The sequence below is a fragment of the Geospiza fortis genome, unplaced genomic scaffold (genome assembly GCF_000277835.1).
Source record: "Geospiza fortis unplaced genomic scaffold, GeoFor_1.0 scaffold154, whole genome shotgun sequence".
NCBI classification, from domain to species: domain Eukaryota; kingdom Metazoa; phylum Chordata; class Aves; order Passeriformes; family Thraupidae; genus Geospiza; species Geospiza fortis.
The window spans coordinates 2843700-2870106 of NW_005054397.1; the positions used below are offsets into that span (position 1 = coordinate 2843700).

Genomic DNA, 26407 nt, shown 5'->3' on the forward strand with positions numbered 1-26407 from the left:
CATGTGGCAGAGATTGTAGTGCGCAGGGACCTCAAGTGACAGAGTCACAGTGTGGCACAGATTGGACTGCCCAGATAGCTCAACAGGTGACAGCGTTATGGTGTGGCACTGATCACAGCCCCCAAAGAGATGGAGCAGTGGCAGAGTCAAGGTGTGGCATCAATCACAGTGCCCAGAGAGCAGAGGCAATGACAGATTCTCTGGCAGCACTGATCACATTGCTCAGAGAGCTCAGGAGTGACAAAGGCACGGTGTGGCATCCATCGCAGTGCTCAGAGAGCTCAGGCAGTGACAGATTCTCTGGTGGCATCAATAGTAGTGCCCAGAGGGCTGGAGCAGTGACAGAGTCACCATGTGGCACAGATCCTAGTGGCCAGGGACCTCAAGTGACAGAGTCACAGTGTGGACTGATCACACTGTCTAAATAGCTCAGCAGGTGACAGAGTTACAGTGTGGCACCTACTGCAGCCCCCAAAGAGACAGAGCAGCAAAAGAGTCAAGGTGTGGCATCAATCACAGTGCCCAGAGAGCTGAGGCAGTGACAGGGCCACAGTGTGGGAGAGACTGTAGTGCCCAGAGCCTCAGGAAGTGATTAAGTTGCTTCTTGGGAATTATCATAGTGGCCAGAGAGCTGAGGCAGTGATAGAACCATTGTATGGCACCGTTCACAGTGTTCAAAGCGCTCAGGCAGTGACAGATTCTCTGGTGGCACTGATAGCTGTGCTCAGAGGGCTGGAGCAGTGACAGAGTCACCGTGTGGCACTGATCAGACTGCCCAGATAGCTCGACAGGTAACAGAGTTACAGTGTGGCACTGTTTGCAGCCCCCAAAGAGATGGAGCAGGGGCAGAGTCAAGGTGTGACACCAATTGTGGTGCTCAGATAGCTGAGGCAGTGATAGAACCATCATGTGGCACCGATCACAGTGCTCACAGAGCTCAGGTAGGGACAGATTCTCTGCCAGCACCAATAGTAGTGTCCAGAGGGCTGAAGCAGTGACAGAGTCAAGGTCTCACACCGATCTTATTGCATAGAGAGCTCGAGTGGTGCCACAGTCACTGTGTGGCTCCGATCGTGGTGCCCAGAGAGCTCAAGCAGTGGAAGAGCCACAGTGTGGCACTGATCGTAGTTCTCGGAAAGCTCAGACAGGTGACAGAGTTACAGTGTGATATCTATTGCAGCCCCTAAAGAGATGGGGCAGCGGCTAAGTCAGGGTGTGACACCAATCGTAGTGCTCAGAGAGCTCAGGAGTGACAAAGGCATGGTGTGGCATCCATTGCAGTGCTCAGAGAGCTCAGGGGTGACAGATTCTCTACCAGCACTGATCGCAGTGCCCAGAGAGTTCAGGCAGTGACAGATTCTCTGCAGGCACCAATAGCAGTGCCCAGAGGACTGGATCAGTGACAGAATCACTATGTGGCACAGATTGTAGTGCCCAGGGCCCTCAAGTGACAGAGTCACAGAGCGGCAGTGAATGGACTGCCCAGATAGCACAAGAGATGACAGAGTTATGGTGTGGCACAGATTACAGCCCCCAAAGAGATGGAGCAGCGGCAAAGCCAGGGTGTGACACCAATTGTGGTGCTCAGATAGCTGAGGCAGTGATAGAACCATCATGTGGCACCGATCACAGTGCTCACAGAGCTCAGGCAGGGACAGATTCTCTGCCAGCACCAATAGTAGTGTCCAGAGGGCTGGAGCAGTGACAGAGTGGCACAGATCATAGTGTCCAGGGATCATAGTGTCAAGTGACAGAGTCGCCGTGTGGCACTGTTTGCAGCCCCCAAAGAGATAGAGCAGCAGCAGAGTGGAGGTGTGACACCAATCACAGTGCTCAAAGAGCTGAGGCAACGAGAGGGAGCCTCAGTGTGGGAGCAACTGGAACGCCCAGAGAGCTCAGGAAGCGACAAAGTCGCTTCTCTGGGAATTATCATAGCGGCCAGAGAGCTGAGGCAGTGATCGAACCACCGTGTGGCACCGATTGCAGTACTCAGAGAGCTGAGGCAGTGACGGGGTCACAGTCTGGCAATGATCATATTGCATGGAGAGCTCAAGCAGTGCCACATTCACCTTGTGGCTCCGATGGTAGTTCCCAGAGGGTTCAGGCAGTGACCAAGGCACAGTGTGGCACCGATCGCAGTGCTCACAGAGCTCAGGAGCGACAGATTCTTTGGTGGCACCGATGGCAGTACTCAGATAGTTCAGGCGGTGACTCAGTCACTGGGCGCTGCTTCGAGCCTTCCGAGCCGCGTCCTTCGCTCCGCCTCCTGCTCAGCACTGAGCGATTATTTAAATGGTGGCGCGGTGGGGGCGAGCTCCATTGCCAGCGGCGCCCGGGGAAGCGGCAGGATTCTCAGAGGCCAGAACACGGTAAGTCAGGGGTGCTAGAGCGGGAGAAGCGCAGTGTCCTTAGAGTTCAGGCAGCGACAGAGTCACGATGCGGCACCGATCTCAGTGCCCAGAAAGCTCGAGCAGCGACAGAACCACCGTGTGGTATCGACTGCAGTGCCCAGATGGCGGAGGCAGTGACAGAGTCAAGGTGTGCCCAGGAGGCTGCGGCAGTGCAGAGTCACGGTGTGCCATGGATCTGATTGCATGGAGAGCTCGAGCTAGTGCCACAGTCACCGTGTGCCACCAAAATCACAGTGCCCAGAAGGGTCGACAGACGACAGAGCCATCGTGTGGCACAGATTGCAGTGCCCAGACAGCTCGACAAGTGACAGGGGCAGGGTGTTGCATCGATCGTAGTTCCCACAGAGCTCGACAGGTGACGAAGTCACGGCGTGGCCACGATCGTGGTGTCCAAAGAGGTCAGGCAGTGACAACTGTCTGCCAGCACCGAAAGTAGTGCTCAGGGGCCTCGAGCAGTGACAGAGTCACAGCGTGGCACTGATTGTAGTGCCCAGATAGTTCAGGCAGTGACAGAGACACAGTGTGGCACAGATCGGACTGCCCAGATAGCTCGACAGGTGACAGAGTTACGGTGTGGCACGCATTACAGCCCCCAAAGAGATGGAGCAGTGGCAGTGTCAAGGTGTGGCATCAATCACAGTGCCCAGAGAGTTGAGGAAGTGAGAGGGCCACAGTGTGAGAGTGACTGGAGTGCTCGGAGTGCTCAGGCAGTTGACCCCGCTTCTTGGGAATTATCATAGTGGCCAGAGAGCTGAGGCAGTGATAGAACCACCGTGTGCACCGATTGCAGAGCTCAGAGAGCTCAGGCAGTGACAAAGGCAGGGTATAGCATCCATCGCAGTGTCCAGAGAGCTCAGGTAGTGACAGATGCTCGGGCGGCGCCGATAGCAGCGCTCGGAGCTCAGGCGGTGACTCAGTCACTGGGCCGCCCCCGCGCCGCTCGGAGCCTTCCGAGCCGCCTCCTTCGCTCCGCCTCCCCCAGGACCGAGGCGTTACTTTAGGTGCCTTAGGGGGCATACCCCACTGCCAGCGGTGCCCCGGGAAGCTGTCGGGGCCTCCGAGGCCAGAGCGCGGTAAGGCAGGAGCCCGGAGCGGGGGCAGCTGGAAGGGCCGCGCTGCTGCACCGAAACCGAAACCACGGCGGCGACCCCGCCAGGGAGGGTGCGAAAGCGTCGCCACGGCGTGATCCGGGGGGGCTGACGGGTTCCGAGGTGAGGTGGCTCGGTGTCGGTGTAGCGCTCCGTCCCCTCCCGCACCGCTGTGGAGGGGCTCCCGGGCACGGAGAACGGGGAGCGCCCCGGCTCCTCGAAGAGTAGACGCCTCTGGCTGCGGCCAGGCCGCACGGGGCTGAGCGGCAGCGCCCGTCTCCGACAGCTACGGCCCGGCGCCGCAGCCGAGACAGTCTTTCCCGATTCGCATCCGGAATCACTTCTGTGACCAGAACCGACTGTAGCAGCTTTGCACAGATCCCATCCTTTCCTCTTCCCACGCTGCCTCTGCTACTGAGAAAACTTGTGTTGCTTAACACCTTTGTTTCCCTTGAATTGGCTTCTCCTCCCCTTCCCATAGGATCCTTTCTGTAACCTGCTGACGATCTGACACAGGTATTTTCTTTGCTATTTTCAAGAGGAAAAAAGAAAAAAACCCCTTCCTTAGTGAAAAGATGCATCAGCTGAACAATCTGAGCAGAAGGGAAATGTTTAGATGGAGTGGGTTATGACATTTACAGCAACAGATCTGAGATACCCTGTTTTGAATCATCATTGACACAGGCAATATTTGTGTTACCAGCTGTAACAGCCCTTCCGTTTGTCTCCTGTTGGTCATTTGGGTATACCAGCTTTGGCTTCTGTTCTTTATTCCTTTCCATTACTGACTGATAACTCAGTGGCCATGAGTTTTGCTACTTGTAAAGATGCTAATTTTCTCCAATTAAAGTTTATAGCACCTCTTAAGAACTTAGTCGCTGGGAGCATCATTAAACTACAAAGACTCCATGTTTTTTCATATTATTGTGCTAATATGCTCAGCCCTCCTCCTTTAACCATGCAGGTCTCATCATTACAGATTTGTAACTGCATCATATCAGTTACAAATCATTAGAACCGAGCAAAGCACTTTTGAACAGTGATTGGGAGTATCACATAATGTCCAGGTTATGATTCTTGTGAATTTATATGCCCTTTAGGCGTTAAAGGAGAGGACATAACCATGGTGTTAAAAAGAAAAATGCCAGAAAGCCACTTAGTGCTGTACTATCCTCTTCTAGAGAACACCAGTCATACTGGTGGACAGAAATTCCTCTCTTCTAGCAACTGGTATTAAAAATTTTCATAACACATGTTGGTACTTGGTATATATGAGCCCAACTGAATACAAATGTTCAGAATAGTATATGGAAAAAACTGCTTTATAATGAATCAAGTACACAGATGACAGCTACTTCACAGAACATAAATTAACCACTAGAAGTATGCATAGCTTCTGTAAGGGTTGGCGGAATTAAGCTACAAAATTTCTATTCTCTTAACCTCAGATACGTAATTCATGAATTGGTGTGTCCTAAGTACTGAGGATACATATAAATTACCCTGTATTTCAATAAGAAGCAGTAAGGTTGGAGTGAACCTGAGTCTTTGAGGTTTTGTCCTTGGTTTTTTATAACTTGACATTTCAAGCTATCATAAGCCAATATCTCATGTTAAATAGCATACCAGAGTAAATAGTCTTTGCTTTAAAGCCTAGCTAGACATTGTTTTCTTATGATATTCATTCTACACAAAAAACCCCAAAAAAACCCAAACAAAACTCTGGGTTGGAAATAAGTCATTAGATCAGACAGCTTCTATTCAGAGTACCTCATTACTTAATAAGAACACCAAAAAAAGCAGTAGTATCTTACCATGCCCGAGGGGAAGGTTCCCTCCCATCTAATAAGAAAATTCCCTCTTCTTGAATGTTACCCAGCTCACTTCAAAAGACACATTATGATTTTAGAAGTTATTGCTTCTTTTGAATTTCCAAGACTTTTGGTCATAGTGATTACATGTGGCTTGGTAGGAAGGAACAGGTAATTAACATTGTAAATAGGAACAATGTTCTGTGTTTGTTGCAGTTTTGGGCAGAGATATTTTTTGCCAGGCTACATGGTATTGAATGCCAGTCCCAAGCTATCAGTGGTATTAGTGCAACTTTGGAGATTTGCAATTCAAAAATACACATCTGCTTTGCATTCTCAAGAAAAGCATGTCCAAGTCTTATAACTGCTACCTAGCTGCATAATTGCTGTTAGCATGGAAAAATTAACATACATAAGTGACTTCAAACTTATTCTTGGAAAGAAGACTCAAATAAAGAAGCAAGATGTTAGTTTATGCCATGTTTGACTCTGATGACTGAATTTAGGCCCTTGTGCATGGGACATCCACCCCATCTGCACAAAAGTCAGTATGACCACGCCAACAAATCCAGAGAACTATCACCAGAAGCTTCCAGGGAGATGAAAGCTCAGCTATGAAAGCAGCAATGGCACTGCTATGAGTCATTTGTTGCCTGCTATTTGATTGGCTGTAAAGGAAAAACAAAAACCAAAACAAAACAAAACCAAAACCCCAAAACAAACAAACAAAAAACTTGACAAAAAACAAAAACAGCCACCCAAAAAAACCCCTACCCCAACAAACAAAACAAGAACAATTTCCTCTAATCATTATTAGGCATAGCAGGACTTACCTTCTTACTAAATGAATGCAGCCATATCCTCAGGCCTGTGCTCATAATGCAGGCTAGCACTGCAGCAAAACAAAGCCTGCATCTTTTTTAAGTCCATAAAGCCAAAGCAGAAAACTCTGAAGAGAGGACACTGCTGTGGGTGTAGAGAGGTTGTCCCCTATCTGTGCTACAGCAGTCCGTAGAGTCTCTATATGTACTTTCAAAAGTAAGCTCTTGCTCTTCTGCAGGCACAATTCATAATTTTTAAAAAAGTTAATTTATTCTTCTCTGTTTTGGTTTGTCAGTATTGAACTGATCAGACCATTTCCAACTTAGCACTGAAATGTCTCTCTTCCTCAGGTACCTACTTTCCATACACACTAAGTCCTTAGACCCCAGGTTCCCCAAAGAGGGTGTGGTAATGCGGCAATCAAAATCAGGCTGCAGCTGATGTTCACAACAACATTAAGCAATCTTTTCAATTAGAGATTGGATGATACAAGTGCACAATAGTTTAAGGAATTAGCAATCGTTTGTTGGTCCGGAAAAACTTGGGAGTCCCTTTGCTACATAATTTAGAGCTCTTAGTTACCCAAAGGAGCCAATCTACTGTTGCTGGTAGTGGCACTTAGAGGTGTGCCTTTCTCCCAGCTCCATATATCTATGTCTGTGCAGTAGTTACTCAAGATGAGTGGAAAATGAACAGCCCTGTCAGTCTCTTGCACTTTGTCTTTTCTCAGCAAACTCTTTCTTTACCTGATGTAAGGTGCTTAAGTTAAAAACTTAGGGGGGGAAAAAGCAAAGCTTGTTGGCTTGCACCAGTGCTAGCAAAGCAGCTTGCTGGCATGTGCTGAAGGCAGGGGCTGTCTAGACTGGGAAACATATTAGGCAAGAGAGTACTGCAGCCTTATCAAAGGATTAAAATTATTCTGGCATCCACTTGTGTTAACTTACTTATTACTTATCTGTTAGTTACCCATTTTGTAGGATTCCCCAAACTCTGTTTTTGTCTTGATGCACTTAGGAGTTACTACAAGCCTTCATAATTTCTTTGTTCCTCTTCTTTTTAATGGGCAGAGGAGAAGTTGCCATACATATTCTTTCCTAGCACTTGTCACCTTGAGTTCATGTGCAAATAAGTTTCTCACAGAAGCTGAGTCCTCCATTTCACCCTCCTTTTGGTTGTTTGGTTTGTGCTTTAAGCTTTAAACCCTTTAGAGCTAGGTTTGCAAAGATGCCTAAAAGGTAGCTTAGGGTTATGTAGGAATCTGGGCACCTGACAGGCCCGTGCTCAGGCAATTCAGAAAACAAGATACCTATCAGAATCATTAGGCACTATCTGCCTTTGGGACCGTGGCTCTTGGTTTTTCTGGGGTTTGGATTTTGCACGTATGGAGTGTAGGGGCTGATCTACTGTATATTGTATGGATAAAAACTATTTATCAGCGGCACTTTGAGATCCTCAGGTGAAGAAATGATTTTACATCAACTGAATATAACAGTAGTGGGTTGACAGGATTAATCTTTAGGTCTGATTCTGTGAGAACTGCAGCATTTTTGGCGTCTAACTGAGCATTCATAAGGGTCATGAGAGTTTATGTTTCTGTCCCACTCCTTCAATGTACACTTACTTAGTGGAACAGCTGAATGCTTTCAATGACACTTCATTTTCCCTCCTTTATACTGCAGGTCCAGGAGCACGAGGGTGCTTGATTTTGTTTTAATTGCTAAGCCACAAAGACTGCAGCCATGTCTCTGGAAGACATCCACATGAACACCAAGGATTTGCTTGAAAAAAAGCAACTAGATGCTGGAGGATTTGGAACAATTTCTTTATGCTTGCACAAGAAATATGGATTTGTAGTATTAAAAAAAGTATATACAGGACCACAGCGCACTGAGTAAGTTCCAGATCTCAGTTCTGATTTTCACTTCAGTTGGTCTAAGTCATCTAAATTCAATTAAGACAAACCTAAATGGAGTGTAATAATTTCAGGTCTTTGGCTTCTGGAGATACTTTATGTGGGGAAAAGAAAACAATACTAACAGCTGTCCTGCAAATCTTCTTTTTTTTCCCCCCTCTTGTTAAGAATCAAGAGGACAGCTGCACACTTAAGGAAATGCAGGAACTCAGTGGCCACACGATATTTTCAAACTTGCAGATATGTTTTCAATTAAATTGTCCAACTGTAGATGTCTACTAGGAACTAAATGTACATAAATTATCAGCAGGACTCCAACCTCATGTGTGTTAATACCACGAATGTAAACCTGTCTCCCTTGAGAAAGAGCAAGAGCAGAGTGAGCCATGCCCACTGATTTAATTCAAAGATTGAATGTCGATTTCAGTGGATTCAGGTCACATTGCAGCTCTTCTACCTCACAGCCACAACAATCCTAAAACTCTCCTATGAGTCATCCACTAGAGAGAAACAAAATTCCATGTTTTTTTTCTACTTTTGGTTATGATAAATAAATTAACTGAGTTTTTATTTTGCTGGTAGAAAGCAAATTAAGTATCTAGTAGTTTGCAGCCTGCAATGACAGTTTGGGATGATCACAGTTAGAATGGACTAGCCTGCTAAGTGTATTTTTGGGTTTGTGTTTTTATTTTTTCATTACATAGGCTCATAATTTTATTTCTTAAAATATTGAACCGTAAGTCTTTAGCAAATTTTTTAACTGAGCCTAATGTAAACAAAACCGATTTCTTCTCTAGTAATACAGAGGAACACAGAGAAGGCAGTTTCCTTTTAAGTCAAAGGGTAGGAAAGCATTAGCAAGCAGTATAGTTTCAATATTTTCTTACATCCTTCCATCTGGTGACTAGAACAGGAACAATAATAAAAATACCATCTCTTCTATTCATTATATAATGGATATTATGCTTTTTTAAGACCCTTAGTGAGCTCCCAGCTATGTACCTATGATTATTGATGGATTTTACTGAGGCCAAGGTAATTGTTAAGCCAGTAATTGTTAGTAAATGCTGTCATCATTTAGTAGGTGTCATCATTAGTATGTGTGTGGCTCCCTTGTAAGAAATCCATTTTGAACATGAAGCCCTTTGGAAACAAGACCTCTGTAAGTTACCTGTACAAGAAGTAGTGGAGTGGATCTTGATCCTTCTTGTTCCAAGGCTCTTTCAGCTCTGCCCAGATCTCACTCCAGTTAAAAGATTTGGACATCCACAGCTACCTACAAGAAGAATGCTTATGCAGTTTCTGAAAAGCAGGCCTTAAAATCAGACTGAGCAGACAGTCTCTGTTTAAGGCATTTGAGCAGAATCTTAGAGGATATAATCTGGCATGAACAAATCTGTATCAGTTAAAAATCAGCTGAAGGTTAATCTTGTAGGAGTTCTAGGGTTGTTGACATTTTTGGCCACGGTTTTCATCATGAATCAGTGTGATTTTCATCCCTTTGTTCTTTCTGGGCTGGCACCTAAATTTGGTGTAATTTGTGTTTTACAGGTACAATGTTTCCCTTCTTGAAGAGGGCAGGATTATGCGCAGACTGCAGCATGACCGCGTGGTAAAGCTGCTTGGAGTCATTTTGGAAGATGGAAACTACTCACTTGTGATGGAGTACGTGGACCGGGGGAACATGATGAAAGTGCTACAGAATGTGAGCAGTCAATTATTTCATCCCTTAGGGTTGGTGAGCAGCTTGAAAGGGAGAGGGCGTTAGTGCCATAGCCAGAGAATGGAGTTCTTAATTTCTTATTCTTCTTTTTGTATTAAAAAGCCAGTGGTAGCACTGCTTTCTCTAGAGACAGCAGACAATGACAGTGGCTTTCCTGTGCATCGCAGAGGAACAGACCAATTACAGATTAAAAAGTTCTAGAAGGGCTATAGAGATAAGTAGCAAATATTTGTAAATATGGAGTGACTCTAGAATTATTTTAATGCCAAAATTTCAATCCAGGAAGGACCTTAGAACCGTAGAATATCCCTAGTTGGAAGGGACCTTGAAAGATCATCAAGTCCAATTTGCACAGGACAATCCCAAAAATCACAACCACCCTCTGGGTGAAGAATCTTCCTCTATTATCCAACCTAAACCTCTCCTAATCCAGCTTTGTGCCATTCTGACAGGCCCTATCATTGACCACCAGAGAGAAGAGATCAGTGCTGGTCCCTCTGCTTCCCATCATGAGGAAGCTGTAGACCATGATGAGGTATTCCCTCAGTCTGCTCTAGGCTGAACAGACCAAGCGACCTCAGCCCTTCTTCATATGGCTTCCCCCCAGATTTTTCACTATCTTTGTGCCTTCCTTTGGAGACTCTCTAATGTCTACATCCTTCTTAAATTGTGGCCAAAACTGCACACAGTATTCAAGGTCAGGCCATACCAGTGTGGAGTAGTGTGTGACAATCACCTCCCTCAACCTGCTGGTGATGCAGGTTTTTCTTACCATAGCTTGAGCAGAGGTACCCTTAGGACTGAGGAACTTTTTTTAAAGACTGACTTTTAATTTGATTGTTGTAGTTGCATTTTTTAATAGATGGTACTTCTTGTTCTTTCTTCTAGCTCTCACTACCTTTGTCAGTGAGAGGGCGTTTCGTGCTGGAAATCACAGAAGGAATGCTTTATTTGCATGAGCAAGGCTTTGTACACAAAGACCTAAAACCAGAAAACATCCTTGTGGACAGAGACTTCCACATTAAGGTATTTGTTGGAATGTGAATGGAGAAGATTGGTGATTTGGGTTGAAGAACCCACCACAGCCATGCTGGTTAGAGTTCCTAACTTGGTGGAATTGGTAGATGAATGCTTTTGTAGTTTAGTGAGTTATCACTGAGAGAGTGTTCCCTGGATTGCTGAATTATGGTGGCCTATACAACCTCTGAGTTTGAGATTTGTACAGTATTCCTCCAACTGTGGAAAAAAAAAATCACTGAGGGCATTAAAAAAATAATGTAAATAACAAGCTGTAAATAACATAACAATTAGATAAAAAATGTTAATACAGAGTTTGAAACAAAATAGAATGTTTAAGGATGATGTCTTTTGTCCTTTATTGCTGTAGTTTCTCCTCCTGCCTTCACTTCCTTTTTTCTATTCCTTTCTTTCTTTCTTCTATTATCTTCTCCTCTTTTGTATCCCTCTTTTCCCTTAGTCATCATTTTAAAATGACATCCAGGAGCTACAAAAAACCCCATCAGGACACTACTTCAAAGAATGGTTTATAAGCCTACTCCAAAGCCCTTCTATTAACTTTAGTGGGGTTTTGGATCAAGACACATTATTATATAGAGGCTACTGTGGAATAAACCTGAGGGGAATTTGCAGCAGTCCTCGTCAAATATCCTGTTTCTGGCCAAGGTGAGTTGTTGAAATAATGACCCCATTACAGTTTGAAACTGTAGAATAAATTTCTGTGAAGAGAACTGTCATTTTCTATTTCTCACACATAAATTAGTAAGTAGTTCTTCAACAAGGTTAATATAGTAGCAAGTGTAGTATGAGCAGCTTGCAGATAAGAATTATAAATCTATTTCTTTTCCAAAAATAAAAACCTCATGATGATCTGCTTTAAATGTAAATTGTATGGGGAGTTGGGTTTCATCTCTCTTACATAGACAGGACCAAACTAGGCTATCATCACATTTCATGACAAACTGATCTGGAACACAGGATGAAATTCAGATAAGACTTCCTTAAGTAGCTTGATCAAAAATATAATTTAAGGCAGCTGTTGTATTGTCTATCTGCTTGAATGTGTCAATAATTAGAAAGGGAAGTAGTTGTTCCAGGAAATTGTAAATATAGAAAGATTTGTCATATCCTTCTCTATCACTACACATGAACCTGGACTCCTACTTCCTCAGCAGAATGTTGCCCAGATTTTCCTCTGAATACACAACCTCTAAACATAGCCCAAGGCTTCAGAAACTCAAGAGGAACAATAACCTAGTTAGAGGCAATAAGAGAGAAAAGTGAGTTAGAAGTGAGGCAAGGTGTCATCTTGCTTTTATCTGAAGTAATTGAGTTACACAAATCTGCTTGACAGCTGCCTATGGCCAAGAGAGACAGGCCCATTTTCTTTCAGCTTTCCTCTCTTGTTGACCTCCTGTTCCCTTGTGTTAGCACTGGTGCTGATGTGAACAGCCTGTCTTGATTTAGGAAGCCAAAGCAGCAGATTACCATTTACCTTGTTGGCAGTGCTATCCTTCTGTTGGGGAGCACTTGGTTCAGCTGCTTGACTGTCTTGCACTAGGTCTTCCCACGTCTTCCTAGGTCAGTCCTGGAACAAGAGGAGCAGAGGGAGCACGTAATAGGAAATGGGGGGAGAGGAGGAAAGGATTACCTTCTTCATCACCAGCCATTAGTCTAGTTGCAAAACTGCACCCTTAAGTTTCAATAATATCACATTGTCAAGCACACAGTACCCAGGTATCTGTGCTTTAACCTATTCCATGCTATTCTTTTCCATGTCTTTTTGTCATACATATCACATCATTTCAGATCCTCTTCTTTCCCTCTTCTGAAGGAGGATCTAAGGTGGTTGAGTTAAATGGAATCTGAATGGAAAGGGCAGTGGGAGAGGAGGCATATCTGCCTGTCTCATAGATTGATTCTTGGTTTGAATCTTAGATTCTTCTCCTATGAATCTTCTGTTCTTCTATGAGTGCTGCAAGCAGACCTTAAATAAGATTGCCAATATGAGTGAAACCAAATTTCTTCTGTCCTCACATTGTGCAAATGTTCTACACTTACACAATATAAGGATAGAAGAAATAATAAAAGTTCAGACTCATGGCTCCCAATTGGCAGTGATACTTTATTTAGAACAAAAACCAAACAAAGCAAAACAAGAAAAAATCAAATAGTTTGCCTTTTTTAAGTTGTATTTTTTCCACTATTTAGTTTTAGGTAAGTTATTAGATTAGTATTAAGACCTGATGAAATTGACACTGAATGCAATATTTGTTTGTCTCCTCTTCATTACAGCACTATCTTTGATATGTCTCATTTTTCAGATTGCAGATCTTGGTGTTGCCTCCTTTAAGAGCTGGAGCAGGCTGACCCAAGAAGAAACTGTCCGACAGAAGCAAATGAAAAGCAGTTACCAGAACAATGCTGGGACTCTTTTCTATATGGCCCCAGAGCATTTGCGCTGTGTTAATGCTAAACCAGTGGAGAAATCAGATGTTTACAGCTTTGGCATTGTGATCTGGGCAATTTTTGCTAACAAAGAGCCATATGAAAGTACGTTATTTCCCAAAGGATGCTATCAGAAAAATAAGTTACAAATATTAAACATTTGATGTTATAAAATTAAGATTAGTAGGTTGCTTCACCCATGGCCTAGAATAGCACTGGTTTGACACCTCATGGCCAGTCAGAGGAATTAGTTGCATCATTCCTGACTTCTAAGCATGGACAAGAACATCTGAATGAAATGAAGCCATAGGTTGAATCTACTCACATCTACATGGTGTGGGCACAAACCAGACTTGGTGGCAGAAATTAGGCAAACCTCAGGTGGGACAGGATGGAAACTTTGATGGACACTATTTCCTGAGACAGACTAGTTACACATGGAAATGAGAATGATCTCACAGTCAGTTACTGCTTCTCAGCTGTGTGGTGCTGATTTCTCAACATGCGCCAATAGGCTTATGTAGAACAGTAGGAGCCAACTGTGGAATTCCAGAGTAGCATGTTTATAATTTTGAATGGATTTTTTGCTATTTAAATGGCTAAATGTTGCCTGTGGCCATCTTTGTGTTCATATCTAGTGCACAGCTGATGCACCTGAGAAGCAGGTTCTACAGAGGTACATCTGCCACCCTTACTCACACTGTGTATGTCTCACATATAAAAGTAAATCCATTAATCTTAAAATAAATCTCTAATCCATGGAAGTCAGGGCAGTGGATTCAAATTCACTAATATAAAAGATTTGTAGCTGTAACCTGGACCTCTTTGAAATCACATTTTAAATACCCACACAGAGGGAGTTATTTCATTGTTTCTTTTATCTATGGAAGGGTAGCAAAACCCATGAGCAGAACCTGATAGAAAATTTTATTTTTCAGATGGTATAAATGAAACCCAGATTTGCTTTGGCATCATGAATGGAAACAGACCAGACATAAAGGAGATCACTGATAAATGTCCAGTGCAAGTTATTGACTTAATGAAGCAATGCTGGGATGAAGATTCAGAGAAACGTCCAACCTTTGCAGGTAAGGCATTATGTCAGGATTTGTATTTGTTTGTGTCCATTGATAGCTTATAATGCAGCAAAACAAACCTAAGTATTTTCCTCTTGAAATAAGGTGGGGTGTTTTTTGAAAACGGAAATAACCATGCACATATTCTGTAAAGTATGCTCTTTGTACTATGACCAAAAATGGGATCTGATCCAGCATTTGCAGGTTTGAGAAATCCTAGTAAATGAATGGAGCTGATTAAGACACTTTATCCCTGATAATTTATTTTCAGCATGGTATAATCTTATTGCTGAAACTTACATAAAAACTAACATCAAGGGATATACTATATCTTGACCATGACTGAGAAAATATCCTATTCAAAATACTCTAGGTTCAAAAGCTGTCCTAGTTATCCTTCCATAAGCAGCGTGACTGACTTTGATAGCTAATCATCCTTCCATATGGTCAGATGGCAAAACACTTCCAATCAGTAGAAGTCTTGTCTGAATGGTCTGGGAAGGAGGCTAAGAGCAAATAAGTAAAAATTCTATATCTCATTGTCTCTTCTTTCTGCCTCAATATATAGTGCCAAAAAAACCCCCAAACAAACCAAAAAACTGAAAAAACCCCAACAACCCAGAAGACCCCAAAACAACAAAAAGAGGGGAAAGAAAAACCCAACCCACAAAAAAAGACCCCAACAAATAACAGGAAACTGAGGTTTGTATTTAGACTGGGGCACCAACAGCTTCATATACAGCAGGCATGTACTCAAAATACTCAGAGGAAATGTATCCCATGAGGAACCCACCTACTATCTCCATATTAAACATATATAATCTACTGCTAATAGATTAAGTTTATGCTTGTATTGGATCTTAGCTTCTAATTTTCCTATATGCAAGCCAAGGAACGATGCTCTCAGGCACTGATCATAGACAGATTTCACTATAAAAACCTATACTACAACAACAACAACAAATCCAAATCTACAGAAGTCATCCTGTTCTTGTTACTGTTTGAGACTAAATGTACCATGTGAACAAATTACAAATGTAGGTATACCTTTCTTGCTTCTGACTTTGTAGAAGTCTTCATTCTCATGCCTTTTCCACCAAGATTGTTAACAGTACAATTCACTTTTACTTTCCTTTGAAAACCATTTTCACTTAGTTCTTTTATTTTTGCAGAAATCAGTGAAAGATACAAGCCATTTTACTATGAAGAGCTAGGAAAAAATATTGAAGAAGATCTGAAGAATTTAAAAGTGAGTAGCTTTCTAAGCATTTTAAAGTTCCCCACATTCCTTCTTCCCAGCCCCAATTACAGCCAGATTCTGCCACTCCAACACTGATCATGCTTGACTGATACGATTTCCTGCTGTGATAAAATAGCTGGATTTGTGAATGAGGGCAGAGTGGTGCATGTCATTTATCTCAACCTTCAGAAGGTTTTCAACACTCTCTCCCAAACTACTCTTGTATCCAAGTTCAGATGTTGCTGTCTGGATGAGCAGATGAAAACAGGTTGGATGGTGAGTCCCAGAGGAGAGCAGTTGATGGGTCCTCCTTCACCTGCAGGCCAAAAGCAGCTGCAGGAGTGCAGAGGGCTGGGACCTGCCCTGGTTTACTCCTCTGTCAGTGACCTGACAGAAGAGATGAACACACATAAGGTGTGCACTAAACTAGAAGGACTAATCAAGACAGTCACAAGGACAAGGCTGATAGCTGCAGGCTGGAGGAATGACAGAAACCTTGTGAAATTCAGAAAGCACAAGAGGAATGTGTTGCACCTGGGATTAAATAACCCCTGGCTTCAGTGCCAACCGGGACCTGCCCAGCCAGGGAGCAGCACTGCCAAGAAGAACCTCAGGGTGGTGGAGAACAGCAACCGGGACACTAGCCACAGCCTGCCTGGCACCAGCAGTGTCACAGGCAGCAGACCTGCTCAGACCTTGTTAGTCCCAATAGGAGATGGGAATTCAGCCCAGACATGCAATGGCTTTGGAGGACAGAGAAATAGCAACCTGCCCCTGTGTGTGAGGAGTCTGAGAATTCAGAGCTGAGCTCTTCACAGCAGCACATTGTGTGAGGACCAGAGAAAAAAGACAAATACAGAAACAAGAGAGACTCAAACTTGGATGTAAGAGTGAAATGAAAAAACCCGAAAACATTTCCCTCTGAGGAGAGCAGAGCAGTGGCACAAGTTACCTAAAGAGGTTGTCCAGTCACCATCATTGGAGGTATTTAAACCCAACTGCACAAAGTTCTGAGCTACCAATTCCAGTCCCATAAGTGACCATTTTGAGCAGGAGGTGGGCCCAAGGTCTGTTTCCACCTGAGGGGCATGCTGATTCTATGATGATATTTCGCAAAAGCTCCTCATATATCCACTAACTCTCACTCACAAAATAAAATGTTATTCCTATCAATTCAAAAGTGGCAGAATCTGATTTAAAGTAACTTCATAAATTCTTGGTAATTTTTGCCCTGTCTTCAGGCAGTGTCTAATGAGTCTCAGTCTGCTTGAGACCGGGAAGGTATTCCACAGTAATCTTAACAGGTAAAAGTTAAAATCAGATAATTTTCCTGAGTGTCCAAGTTGGTTTGTCTTACTTTTCTGGCTGTAAGTTTAAAAACTATGATTAAAAGAATAATTTCCTGACTGAGAATAAGAGAATCATAACTTCTTGAAAAACTGGGCTGATAATTGAACCTTTTTATCACACATATTATGAATTTCGTCACTTGACTGTATAGACTTCACTCACAGACAATACAGAGAGTATTCTTAACTAAGAAAAAAACAAAACAAAACAAACTTCCTTGTGAAACCATTCTTTCACTTTTTTTTAAGTGCTTCCTTCTCACCAAGTCTTCAATTGTGGAAATAAAAATTACTCATTTCATGTGATGTTTATGAAGCACCAGTAATTGTTCAAAAAAGCAACAGAGTTTTGCAAAGTGAAACGGATGAAACAGATTTCTTGAACTGATTTGATCAAACTCCCAATATGAGCTATATATACATATATGTCTAATTTATGACAGCAACCCCAAATCAGCACCATTTTACTGCATGCATTAGCTCTCTGCAGATGCACCTCTCATATCATAGGGACAAAATGACTATGTAGGAAATGGGCTGTGAGTTTATTACTTTCTCAGGAAGGAAAGCATCCATTACAATCAAGGCACAGATTGTGAAGAGTGGATCCGTGGCAAGTCACTATGTGAATTACAAGTACAGCTTCAGTAGCAACCTGGCTTAGAGAGTTTGGGCATAGCCTCCCTGCTGCCTGCCCAGCAATCATGGAAGCCTCCTAACAAAAAGGATCACAGAATCACAGAATGGTTGAGGATGAAAGCAACCAAAAGTCATTTGGTTTAACCCCCCTGTTCAAGCAATTCCATTACTCAAGTAAAATCTAAGGACCTATGGTTGTAATTTGTGTTAGAACATTACCTTTTGCTTTTGGAGGGAAGTAGATTTTTTGGGAAGAGATAGGTAGGCGTTGTTGATTTTTAATCTGTGAAAGTACTTATTTGGTTTAATTTTAAAAAATACTAACACAAACTCTACCTTTGAAAATCATTTTATGAGTAAGCAGCACTTGAGGAAGTTGAGAAATAATTTTTGCAGGTTAATAAAAAATTACTTCCAGCAAAGCCTGAATAATGGGAACATCAAAAGAGTAGAACAGGAGTAGATTTTGCCTTCACTCTAGTTAAGTGAGGATGAGGGTTATAGAAAGGAAATTGTACTGCTTCTTTCTGAAAATTTACTCTAAACCCCTCATTTCTAATAGTCTTTGTAAGTCAATGTGCCTAAACCTGAATGTTAATGATTTCTCACCTCTTCTTCCCTGTTGATGAATGAGCTTATTAAATATAGATCCACAGATGAGGATGCATGTTTGCTACCTTTACCTCAGCAGAATCCCCTCACTGAAATTGCTTGCCAAAAGTCTGGCTATTAAATACAAGTCAGACAATCCAGAGCCACTCTGGATTAAGGTCACATTCATGTAGGCAAGGGTATTGTTTGGCCAAGTCAGAGTATTATATACTGCAGTCCTCCCTCCCTTCATTGAAGAAAAGATTTTGCCCACTTGTAGCAAAGCAATGGGTATTTCCTGTCAGGCTGTGCTCTCTGAAAGAGATGGGATCTTTTCCCAGAGACCAATAGAATCTGTTCATCCAGGTCACTTCACAGTGAAGCTGTGCTGTTTCATATTCTACAGGTAGTCCCTTTGTTTAAGCTTTTGCCTGTAATATGATCATTTGTTCTCACATGCAGAAAATGCAGCCTGATTCAAATGAACTGCTGCATAGCATGGAATCCCTTCAAATAGATGCTGCACCAGCAGATACCAGCAATGGTCAAGTAGGTAAGTCACTAGCACATCATTATTCTGTCTATTTGCCAAAGATAAAGTTGTGTACAAAGCAAGTAACCTTACCATTAAGGGTTTTGAAGAGACTCAATTATTCAGCACCTCAGAAAGAATTGTAATCACTGAGAAGATGTTATTTGCTCCCAGAAGTTACACTTATAATTTCCATCTCCTTTTACACTCTTATGCTTTCCTCTTCCATGCCAAAAATTTTGTTCAATATTCAGCTTTACGGTGGTCACTTTGATAATTACTTTTCATCTTCTCGTCTTTTTAGTCACGCCAACTGCTTGGTTTATAGGCTTTAATTTCATTAAGACCTTTCTTTTTCCCCCTCCATCCTTTCTTATGAATGCTCTGAATATGACCAAGATACATAATTGTAAATTATTCCTTTGTTTAGGACTTTGCTCTCTAAGGAATCTGAGGAACACTAGTAGACAGGGTCTTTTCTTCTTTTCTGTCATACTTTCATCAAATCTTGGATGAGTTGCATTTTTGGCAATTTTATAGAGCTGGCTGTCTAATATGTGATAATATATCTAATATGATAGAGTTAGAGTTCTGTAGTAGTGTATCTGGAATTCTCTTTCCAAAGTTTCTTAATGTCAAGAGACACAGGATCTTATTTGCAACACTGATTTACAAGAAATAATAAAAAATCCAGTAGAAATAAAATTATGCTGAGTTATCTAAGGCACGATTAAACTGTAAATGCAACTAATAAATCTTCCCTAAAGCCAGGTTTCCCGCAACTGTTCCTCAGTAGAACTGATGGACTTAGGGCAGCCCCACTGCTCTATTTTTAAGTGAGTGTAGTTACATTTCCTGTGCAGAAAGAATCGTGTATGACTGCTGCAGTTTGCAGATGCTCCCATGTTTTAAGTACAAAAGACTTTGTTGTCAATCTCCACTGCAGAAAGATGCTATCTTGCCAGAAAAACCCCAAAGGCAGGGGTTTTTCTCTAGTCAATGGGCATCACTCAGACAGTGGTAGTGAAAGGTATCCCACAGGATCTGTTCAGAAAGGCATCCCACAGGATCTGTTCATACATCTATCTCAAGCTTGCCCTGGAGAGCAGATGCCACATAGTTTTTATGCTAATACTGAATTGCTAAGAGCTGTCACTTTGGATGGGGTTATTTCTGTATTAACCATTCCTCCCACTTCCTCTCTAGCAGTGATAGCAAAACAAGCAGAGCAAGTCCTACTGAAGGTGTTCTAATATACAGCCATCCAAAGGAACTAGTTTTGGTCCTGCCTAATATGGGCTGAAATAATGTAATTTGGGGGGAACCCAGTTCACTAGCATTATCTGAGCTAAACAGAAGCGCATACATACACTTTATTCTGGTTTTACAGTGCTCTGTAAGTGTCCCTTGCTTCAAGCAATTTATGATATTTTCTAGAAAAGTGTGAAGCTTTCAGAACCTTAAGAAAGCATCTGTAGTCCTACCCTTAAAAATAATTACAAGTAGTAACAAACAGATTTTTTTGTTTCTTATTTAGTGTTGGAATGCTACACCACCATACAGATTATAGCTCCATCTAGTTTAATTCTGAAGTAGAGCTTCCTTTGATACAGAGAATTAGGTTGAAAGGTATAGATGACACAGACTATTTTATCTGGTAGACATTACTTGTAAAAAGGTATTCTTTGGAAGAGTATTCATCATGACATACCCAGACAGGACACTTTACATAATCATTTTTAAACTAGATTTTAATGGCAAATTATTTGTGCTGTATGAAATTACACCTGTTATTACAGTGGCATTATCTTCCATCCTGTTACACCTTAGTTTTGCACTAATCAAACTCCAGATAATGCCAGAGGAGACACACCAGTAAATCAGATCCTACAAATGCCTCCAGGAATGTTTGTTTCAATGGTTGAAAACTTGATATCAATACAAGCAGAGTATACAGTGAATTCTCACACTACTCAAGATAGTGAGATTTTAACACTGATAGCTTAAGCAAACCTGTACTTCCTAGATAAAAATCTGTTCTATTTGTCAGTAAAGCTGAGTTTTATTTTATAGAATGTCTTACGCTGGAAGTTATGTTTTATTGAAACCTTTTAGATATACAATAATAATAAAGTAGGTTAATAGATCTTACTATCATTGCAACAAGTTAAATACTTGCATTTGAATGTTTTCAAACATTTAATGTTCTTCCCTTTCAGATCAGCCTAATTCTCTACACAGCTCCCAGGGTCCCATGACCAGTGAGGTTAATGAAGCCCTGTTTGCTGCCTCCCCTGAGAACCAGCCCGTTGAGAGCTGTGAGACCTCATTTGTACCTCCTGATAATCTGGAAAGAAAACTTCAGCATGAATACAACTACCATGCCTTTGGGAGCCGGATGGATAAAGCAGTTCCACCTGTGCTGTACAGCCCTGAAATTATAGAGGAAGAGAGGAGACGGAGAGTTTCCTGCGATCCATTTGCAAAGCCATCCCCTACTTCTCAACTGAGTGAGCTGTATCCAAGAGCTGAAAAAACAGGATCAAACACTAATCCATATTTCTGGCCACAAGTAGCTGCAACAACACCAAAACGGAATGTAGATGTTTATTATGGGCCCAGTCCCAACAGTCTTCCAACAGGAAACGTGGTGGATACCTATGGATTGTGTTCAGCCAGTAACTTTAGCCTAAGTAAACATCCTGTGCCAGAATCTGGACAAAACCTGACATCACCGACCAATGTAAACTGGTATTCAAAGAATTCAGACGCAGATACAGGTGAGATTCCTCCTTCTCCAACACCTATGTTTCTGAAAACATGCTTTTCCTCTATTCAGTGAAGTGGTTGAGAGAGTTTTGTAGCTCAGGGAACAAGCTGCTTATTTCAGGCTGATCTGTAATATAGAAAGGGTGAATTCTTTTCATTAAGTTCTCTTTGTTGACTCAAAGTTAAAACACTGTAGCTATGACTTCATTATGCTGCTTTCGCTGATGTCAGGCTGCCAATTTCAAATGAACCATTTCTAAAGCATCAGTGTAACAGAGAGTATGAGACCCAACAGCTGACTCTATCAGCCAAGGAAGAGCAGACAGCAAGTACTACTAAAGCAGCTCACAAAATCTGGAGCTGCTACCAGTCATTCTAGGAAAGCTGAGGAGAACTTTGACTCTCAAAACTGTAACATTCATACCATAGGTTCTACTTGTGAAGAAACACTTGTAGCATTTCAGAAAATAGATGGGTATTTTTTAGCTTGGCTTGCAACAACCTGAGAGACTCCTGAACCTAGGGAGCCAGCAAGGAGCTAACGCTTGGAACTGGTTTCTCTAGAGAGCTCTGCCTGGTGCTGAGGCAGAGCTTCTGTTGGTGTTTGCTGGCAAGCCATGGAGTAGAAAGGTATGGAGACAAAGAAGGAAGAGAATATCGGGCATTAACAAAGCATAGAAATAAGTGGTAACTGGAAACCTACAAGATACAACTTTGAGGAACTAGAGACAGCATGAGATGCCTGCCCCTACTCTTGAGTATTTTTAGCATGGTGTTATTTTCCAGGTCATCTCACAAGAAAATGCCTAGCTTTTTACAAGCAGAATGCCACAAAGGTGTTTTTCTGTTGAATTATTAATGCAGAGGCTGTGATTAGTTGTTTATGTGAATTTATTTACTGACATGAATCCAAGGGCTGTCATGTCAGAAGGCAAGCATTAGAATTTTCAACATCACTAATAAAGGAAAATCTTCTGTTTGAAAGAAATAAAGAAAACATTTATTATAGGAAGACCGTGTGAAATAGTGTAGCAGATACCAGACTGAGGTGCACAAGAGCTGCATTTCAGTTCCTCACTGACTTTTTGATGGGTGACTGTAACCCATCTGCTCTTGCTGCCCCAGTATGAGTTGCAGAATTCATCTGTGAGCATCCAAGACCTCACACTTGGGAGTTTGGAATTTGCCAGTTTGAATACCTCATACATGCAGCTCAGTCTGTAACTGCAGTGTGCTCTGATCCCACACTGCCAGGTATTCCTACACCCACATGGAATCCCATTGTCCTCACTGAGATCCAAGGATGGTTAAAGCTATTAGTAACTCAGCAAAACCTCAATAAGATCATTGCTTAAACTAGAGTTATTCAAGGAGACACAATCCTGTTAATTAAAAAGCTTCTTATATATGTATTTAAGAGCACTGTATACTCACATTGTCACAAATATGGCAGTCATTGTTAAGTATATCTACTTTTCTATTTACATAATGCTTTTGGCATTTCTTTGAGGTTTTTTTCTTTCTACAGGTTACAGGGATTCCACTTCTTTCCCAAGGGGAACATTTGCATACCATCCTAGAGTAAGCTCAGGTAAGTGCTGTGGCCTTCATCTGCCCTGGTAGCCAACAGGCTGTGCATTGCATCTTGACCAGTAAAGCAAAAGATTTCAGGAACTTGAAATAATTTCTGTTATTGCTTAATACCTCTAACCATAGCTGAAGTTTTCAGTATCAAAGGTAACACTTAGTCCTGTCTCTATCAGGACCTAAACACACCATTAAATATTTGATATTTGATAAATCATGGACAACATATTCTTTAATGTAAGAACTTTAAAAATATAAGAGCATTGCAAGATCTCCTGTACACCTAACCTAGTCACTTCCTTAGATTAAACTTCAAGTTGTTGTCACTCTGCCCAGCTCTGGAACCACACACACATTTGGAACACTTTGTCCTATCTTGCTCTGTATTTTAGTACAAATTTCTAGCTATAGGCTTCATGGTGATCAGTCTTCATTGGGGCACAGGTCTCTACAGTTCAACTGGCTTGAACCCCTAAAATCATGTGATATCCTTCAGGAGTTATTAATACATGCTCCTTTAAAGTTGTGCTGCTTGGGGCATTATGAATTCTTTAATTAACCCTTTCAAAGGCTTGTCCAGTTTCTAAGTGATCTACACTACAAAGAAAACTTGAACGAGGAGGTTTCTGTCTTCCTGACTCTGCCCCCCTTAAATGATGACCCAAACCTGAGAAGCTGCAAAGTGTAAAGGCTTGGGAAAGGAGATTTATAAGTGTAGTAATTTTTCCTCTTAATACTGTAATATTGACAAAGTATGTGTATCTATTTTCATATGTTATGCTACATTCATTTTGTTGCCAGATAAGAACATAGCAAACATGAGGTTTCCTTCTATTTTTAACTACAAATATGATGTGTTTCCTGAGTCCTCTGCCTCTTAAAAAAAAATAGTAATTTTTCCTCTTAATACTGTAATATTGACAAAGTATGTGTATCTATTTTCATATGTTATGCTACATTCATTTTGTTGCCAGATAAGAACATAGCAAACATGAGGTTTCTTTCTATTTTTAACTACAAATATGATGTGTTTCCTGAGTCCTCTGCCTCTTAAAAAAAAATACCAGGAATCATAATGTTATGAGTAGAAGTAGTAGTGTCATGAGACATCATAAAATGCATTCCTTTTTTGCAATTTCATCAATCTAATAATGCATACATATAATATTTCTGGCTTTCAGTCCCAGGTTAGCATATATTAAGTATACTTAATCAGATTTTCATACATAACTATAGATGCTCACACTTCACATTGCAACTGAGTGTGTAGCAAGGATGTAACCATGATTCCAGGTGATTAAATACAGAGCTTGGTGTATCATTTTAAGTATCTGTACTTCAATTTCAGACCCAGGTTATGAGATTCACCAGTTAAGCTAGAGTTAGAATGTTTAGTGGAGAATTATCCAAGCAGAGTTCAGAAAACACTGTCAAGAGAACAGAAAACTGACCTCTCCTAAACTGAATAGTGACTTAGCTTCATGCTGCATGTGGAAATCAGACAACCGTAAACAAAAGATCAAATTATGTGTTTTACTAATCATATTTTATGAGCAACATGAAACTACATTTGCTGTTGTCTTGCAGAACTCAGAAGTCATAAGTGTAAACTTGCACTTTACATCTATGAAAAATAAAGCTGAGAGGCAGAAGTGAGCCTTTAAAATTTAAACAAAAAGAGCATTTGAGTCAAGGCTGACCTCCTGAAGCTGTTAGGCAGCAGAAAACAAGAGTGCTACTATGCATTCCCAAGGCACAGAGAACATTATTTACAGTCTAGTAACTATCAGCTTGGTTGAGGCACTCTGTCATAAAATAGACTGGCTTTCACTAAAGTACACTTGCGTATCACTGCATAGCGAAAATACACTCACAGCACAGTTGCCAGTAAATGGTTATTTCTACATCAAGTGCAATGAATATCACTCCCCTTATTAGTGGAACTTTTTCCTCCTTATGTTACTTCTTGATATTTGAACCTTATGCTGTTGTTTGTAAATTTGTGTTAAAGTTCCCTATACAGATGATTCAGTCAAGTACAACATAACTAACAGCTCTGGAATTCAAATTGGATCCTACAATCATATGAAAATTGAAGAGCAGAATCCGCATGTCAGCACTTGTTCTGTTGCTATGGAAGATATTTATACTCATTATGAAGCAGTGGGTGTATTTGGTAAGAGAAATATCTCCCTAGTTTTCATGTATTCACCTCATAATTACCTGAGAATCATTTGGTTTGGAATGTATAAAACACACACTTGGCAGAAGCAAGGCTAGGATTGGAGATCCTCACCTGACTTCTAGTTTAAATCGTAGAATATCCTGAGGTGGAATGGACCCATGCAGATCATAGAGTCCACTGCCTGACATGACACACAGAAAACTAAAAGTTAAACCATGTAAGCAAGAGCCACGACAACTTCATTCAGATAGAAGTTGGACAAATTTGAAATGTTATTTATTTTCATTGGTCAATGCTGAATTAAACTATCTCGGTGTATTCCTAAGTAACATTTGTGTCTCAGAATATAAAACATATACAACTCTTTAGGAATTCTAGAAAAGGCTTTTTCAATCTTGCAGGTTTAAGTGACAACCTGTGATAACTTCAGATCAAAGAGCAAATCCAGCACCTGACCCATGAATACACATATTCTGTCTGGACATTTCTTGCCTGCCATCACTGGTTATGCTGCCTCCATGAAATCCACTTCTGATTGCGTCACTAAGATTCTGTCTCTAGATATTACCAATAAGTATTTGGGGGAGGACAGGAGAGAGAGCATGAAAGGAACAGAAGAACTGTTGGAAGATGCAATTTTCTGACACTCATCTTCTTTTTGCAGACAATGCTACTGTCCTGACAGAAAAGCATTTGAATCTAGTGAGGGAAAAGCTGGCTAAGCAGTGGAAGCACTGTGCTCGGAAACTGGGCTTCAGTGATCCCGAGATTGATGAAATTGATCATGACTACGAACGAGATGGACTAAAAGAAAAAGTTTACCAAATGCTGCTCAAGTGGGTAATGAGGGAAGGTGCCAAAGGTGCTACAGTTGGAAAACTAGCCAAGGCCCTCTTTGGCTGCCAAAGACTGGATCTCCTTAGTAGTTTGATGCAAATCCAAGAAGAATAAGTTTACTGAGAACAGACTTTCCAGAGCTCTCCTTTTTGCACAGACTTTTGGAACCTATTTTTTTAGCAACCAGTTAATACCTCCAATAAATCAAAAAGTTCATGTCACAATATTTCGTCTTCCAAAGGATAAAAAAAAAGCATCTTCCTTCCAAATAGAACGATTGTCCAAAGATAACAACAACAAAATGCAAGACAAATATCAATTCAAGGAGAATGCATTACACAAAATTTCTACATTCTACTCTTGAAACACG

At 41.5% G+C, this 26407-nt stretch overlaps 1 protein-coding gene across 1 annotated transcript; it reads left to right on the plus strand.

Moving 5' to 3' along the window:
• The first annotated feature begins 3347 nt into the window (after positions 1-3347).
• On the plus strand, positions 3348-26201 carry RIPK1 (receptor interacting serine/threonine kinase 1). The gene is made up of 12 exons (XM_031060982.1): positions 3348-3622; positions 7812-8023; positions 9596-9749; positions 10656-10793; positions 13109-13337; positions 14171-14320; positions 15481-15557; positions 18590-18680; positions 20879-21439; positions 22957-23019; positions 25027-25191; positions 25865-26201. Exons 2-12 carry the CDS (start codon positions 7872-7874, stop codon positions 26149-26151), a joined length of 2067 nt encoding a protein of 688 aa, XP_030916842.1. The 5' UTR covers positions 3348-3622; positions 7812-7871; the 3' UTR covers positions 26152-26201.
• Positions 26202-26407: the final 206 nt, after the last annotated feature.